This window comes from Bison bison, unplaced genomic scaffold (assembly GCF_000754665.1).
Source record: "Bison bison bison isolate TAMUID 2011002044 unplaced genomic scaffold, Bison_UMD1.0 scf7180017861063, whole genome shotgun sequence".
In the NCBI taxonomy this organism is placed as follows: Eukaryota; Metazoa; Chordata; class Mammalia; order Artiodactyla; family Bovidae; genus Bison; species Bison bison.
Genome location: NW_011491635.1, coordinates 45,516 through 50,419, shown reverse-complemented (window position 1 = coordinate 50,419; position 4,904 = coordinate 45,516). Strand labels below are relative to the sequence as shown.

At 38.3% G+C, this 4,904-nt stretch overlaps 1 protein-coding gene and 1 pseudogene across 1 annotated transcript; one reads left to right on the top strand and one right to left on the bottom strand.

Annotated features, from left to right (window-relative positions):
- Window positions 1–403: 403 nt before the first annotated feature.
- LOC104983039 (zinc finger protein 93-like) lies at window positions 404–1,198 on the bottom strand. Its single transcript, XM_010832535.1, has one exon. The coding sequence runs from the start codon at window positions 1,196–1,198 to the stop codon at window positions 404–406; it is 795 nt and encodes a 264-aa protein (XP_010830837.1).
- Window positions 1,199–1,205: 7 nt separating this feature from the next.
- On the top strand, window positions 1,206–1,418 carry LOC104983038 (annotated as a pseudogene).
- The last annotated feature ends 3,486 nt before the right edge of the window (window positions 1,419–4,904 follow it).

The window sequence follows — 4,904 nt, the reverse complement described above, 5'->3', positions numbered from 1 at the left end:
TCTAAACAAGGATACAATGCTAATAACTGTAACTTCTTAAACACCAACCATTCATCTCATGATCCATACTAACATATCAATTTTCTATTGATATGAAACATTGATTCAATGTTTTAACTACAGATTACTCTCTGCAGTAATTCTCCTTCAGAGTAACTTCAGAAAACAGGATTGACGAAATGCTTTCTAATAAGCCATCTCTGATATTTACTTAGATTTGAGTTTTGATTAAATACTTTTCTACATATTTATTACATCATTCCCATGTGTTTCTTGTGTAAACTCTCATGTTTTCTGGTGTATGTTTAGGACAAATCTCTTCCATCACTTGTTTTATTACTATGTGTACTCTCAAATGTCTAGTGAGATGACCGCTCTGATTAAAGCCTTTGCCACATTCCTTTCATTTGTAAGGTTTCTTTTCAGTATGAATTCTCTGATGTTTATGAAAACTTGAGCTCTGACGAAAGGCTTTGCCACATTCTTTACATATATAAGGTTTCTCTCCGGTATGAATTCGCTGATGTTGAGTAAGGCTTGAACTTTGGGTAAAGGCTTTGCCACATTCCTTACATTTATAAGGTTTCTCTCCAGTATGGATTCGGCGGTGTGGAATAAGGCTCGTAATTTTGATAAATCCTTTGCCACAATCCTTACATTTATAAGGCTTTTCTCTAGAATGAATTACCTGATGTTCAGTAAGACTTGAGCAGCAAGTAATGACTTCACTGCATTTGTTAAATTGGTTGGACTTCCCAGTATGAAGTCGCTGATGATGATTAAGACTTGAGTTCTGTTTAAAGGCTTTGCCGCACTTTGTACATTTATAAGGCTTCTCTTCAGTGTGAACTCGCTGATGTCGAGTAAGACTTGAGCTACAGTTAAAGGCTTTGTCACATACCTTACATTTATAAGGTTTCTGGCCGGTATGGATTCGTTGATGTTGTGTAAGATCAGTGCCACGCATAAAGCCTTTGCCACACTCTGTACATTTGAAAGGTTTCCTTCCTGAATGGATTTTCCTATGTCTACTTAGGTTGGATGAGTTAGTAAAGACTTTCCCACATATATTACACTTGTTCTCTTTCCGTGGATTCTGAATCCTCTGCTGTCGAGTAAGATCTGAAGACGGATCAGAAACTTTCCGGGGTGCTCCAAGCGATTCTCTCCTGCTGTTCCCCTTGCAATCTCCGCGCATTGTCGCCATGCCTTGCAAAACTGAAGAAATCGAGGACAATCGGCTCACAGCTGGGCGAAAGGATGCCAAATCTGTCAAGATCAAGAAAAATAAGGATGATGTGAAGTTTTCAGTTCGATGCAGCAGATACCTTTACACCTTGGTCATCACGGACAATAAGAAGACAGAAACGCTGAAGCAGACTGAGCCCCCAGGTTCAGCAGTGAAGGAGCAGAAATGAACCACACACACTGATTTAAACTGGATTCAAATTTTAAAAATCTCAAAAAAACAAGGAAAAAAAAGAAACATTATCATATTTATTACAATTATAAGTCTGCTCTCCAATATGAATACTCTTATATAAAGATGTGTTCATTGATAAAAGATATTCCTACATTTATTACTTTTAAAAACCTTGTGTGGACATTGAGGTCTCTGATACTTGTTCAGGTTTGAGACTTGTTCAACCTTATGCCCAGTGTCATTGCATGTATAGCGTCTCACTCCATCACAAATAGTCTTGTAATTATTGGGGGTGGAGCTCTTACTTAAGGCCTGACCTATTTTAGTACACATGAAAAGTTGTTCCCCATTAACCATATCACGATATGTATTGAACTATGGTGGTTGGATTAAGTGTCTTGGATTATTATCAACATTACAAATATTGAAACAGAAAGAATATATCTGTTGTTGGAAGACTAATGACCCCTTGCTTACCGATCTCTCAAACTGCTTGTATTGGGAGTTTTCCCCCTGATTTTTAAATATCTGGTTTTCAGACATGTTTGAATTTATGTTTAATTGAAGCCTATATTCAGAATAGTTTGAATGAGTATTTGCAGTATGGACTGGATATCTTTCCAGATTTTAGACATTTCCTTTCAGAGAATATGTATATTTCAAAAATGATGTGGGTCTTTGCTTAAAAACATGCACTCTCTGCAGATATTGATGCCTGAAATTGGTGTTTTTCCCAAACTGACTCATAGTACTTTTTTTTTGACAGTCATATCTGTATTATGTGAAACTGTCTCAATTTCCTTATGTCGTTGCAAACATCCTCTCTGTATTTCACATGCCCTTGTATATTCCCAGTCTTTCATTAAATGTAAGTTGCCAAGGTGAAATCTTTCATTTATTTCTAGGTTTGATTTTGGGAATACATCTCCTAACCCTGGATCCTTTGGCATCAAACCCAGGGTGTCCTAAGAAGACGCAGCTGAAAGATACCAAATAACAAGTCATTTTAGTATTTTCTGTGAACATCCTTAAATATTTACATGACATTGATGAACCTTTGCTAGATTAAGGATAAAATAGAGATGGAAAGATCAAAATGGCAGAGGATTAGGAAGACGTGGAGTTCATCTCTCTACAGATGCATTGAGAATACATGTGCAAATGGGACAACTCTCACAGAGCCCAGCTGAACACTAACAGAGGATCTTGGACACCTAAAAGGACAAGAAAGGTTCCTGCTTAGCCAAGTAGGACAAAAGAAAGAAGAAGGAAATGGAAGAGGTGGTATGGGACCTCCAATCCTAGTGGGGGAACTGAAGAGAGGAGAGGTTGACATCTGGGGAAGCCGGTCACTGGGATGGGATGGGAGCTCAGTTGGGGTAGAAGAGGAGCCTCATTCTCTGTGGGAAGAGAACATGGCAACAGTCTGTGGCAGCAGGACACAGTGAGACCTGTACACAGGCTGCTGACTCCTGCCCTGCCCACCCAGCCTGAGAGGGCTGAGTGGGCACCACCCTGAGAGGGCACCACTGCAGACAAGGGCTGGGTGCTGGAATGTGGGGTTTGGAGAGCAGACCCAGGCAGAGGACTGCGGTTGGCTTGAGGAGACATCCTGAGGAGACAGGAGGGAGGGAGGAGCTCTGCAAATGAAATGCTTGTGGAGGAAGCCTGAACTTCTATAGTGCAAAGCACCATCGGTGAGTGATACCCAAAGGGAAGACCCACCATTGCAGCCTCTCTCCTTCTGTGCCAGCCCCTCCTTGCCAGGCTCTAGGAAGGGCTCTCACTGGGCTCCACTTCTTATCACACAGTTTTTATTTGAGAATGTTCTATTAGATGTTTGAATCTAAAAGTCATAACTGATATTGACAGAGAACTCATCAGAAAGTGAGGACATGTGGGATAAAGTCCAGGGAAACTGATAACAAACAAGATAAATTAATAGTCATTCTTCAGAAATTAAGTAAGAAGTAAGACTTTAAAGATATGATGAGAACACAGGAACCTCTACTTAGTGATTTATGGAGACCTAAATGAGAAGTAATCAAAAAAGTGGATATGTAGTGGATATACATTTATGTGTATAATTGATTCTCTTTGCTGTACAGTAGCACAGCATTGTAAAACAGCTATACTCCAATAAGATCATTTTTGAAAGATTTCCTTATATTATCTAAAAATTCTAATAGTTTAACAACCATTAAAAATATGGTGGAAAATGTTCTAATCTCTTATGCCAATTTATTTTCACATTCTTTGAGGTAATTGATTATATTCAAGTATTTTAGCATTGAGGAATTGGGACAGATACACTTAATATATTTAACATGAATTCATATAAAGAAAAAAGAAACTTTGAAGTAACCCTGAGATTTGCGTTCTCTCATTTTAGGGAGGTTTTGACTGATGCAGTGAAGAAATGACTTGAGTTTAAAACTTATAAGTTCATATTTGTAGCTTCCAGTGTTTTAGAAATTATAAATCAGAAGAAAAAAAAATCCACCCCCAGTATTCCTAGAACTTTAACAGTTTGTCTACAACTCCACTCACATACTTCTGTCTAAAGGTAGAAACAAACTTTAAAAGGAGCATCATAGAGTTACTCAGAAATGGGCACAGTTTTCCCAGGATCCCCATGAAATGGAAGAGTAGCCAACTCATGCAGGTTGTCACAGGCCAAGAAGAGAATTTTAACTCTCACTGTGAATGAGAAAAGTAATCACTAGAGATGAATTCATGAATGATTAAAGAGACACAATGGGGCAGGAGATATCCATCTATGACAGCAACAGAAATATAACCAGACTTCCCCAAAATCATATCCACTGAAGCAGATCTTCTGAAACCATATACAAAGGATAGATTCCTCTCTGATGCTTGGACCTCTCACCTGAACCATCTGCTCCATCCATTCAGACATACCTGGGTGTATTGCTGTTGTCTCCATTCTCCTTACATTCTGAGGATCCCTCATTTTCTCCAGAAAGGTGACCAGGTCTGGCTTAGACACTACGAGACCTGTTCATCAGAGAAAGGAATATTTGTTTTGCTAGAGTTTCATCAGTTTCCAATCCAATATGTATTCATGCACAAAGAGAATGCATGGTTGACTGTTAATACAGCCTAGAGAATGATTTTCCCAAATACTTTAATGAAAGGACATTTACAATACTAACAAATACATTAAAGAACAGATCTGAGATTCTAGTGAAGTACTGCTAAGGTAAAAGTAAGTAGTAGAAATCTGATATGAAAAGGAAAGAGACATCCTTTTATACTACAAAACTTACAGAATTGCCATTAACCTAAAAGGTGGCAGATTATATCAAGGAAGAAAAAGGTTACAATCATAATCATCATGAAGTCTTCTTTCTAAACTCACAGATTCCCATTTTCCCCTAAAAAGCAGGCATCTGAAACTCTATTATAAGAAGCAGAAGATTCCAGGAGACATTCTACAAATGAAAGGACCAAAACCAGG

Bases quoted from the DNA above. Each gene is read 5' to 3' on its own strand.
- LOC104983039 (XM_010832535.1), bottom strand. From the start codon at position 1,198: ATGCGCGGAGATTGCAAGGGGAACAGCAGGAGAGAATCGCTTGGAGCA.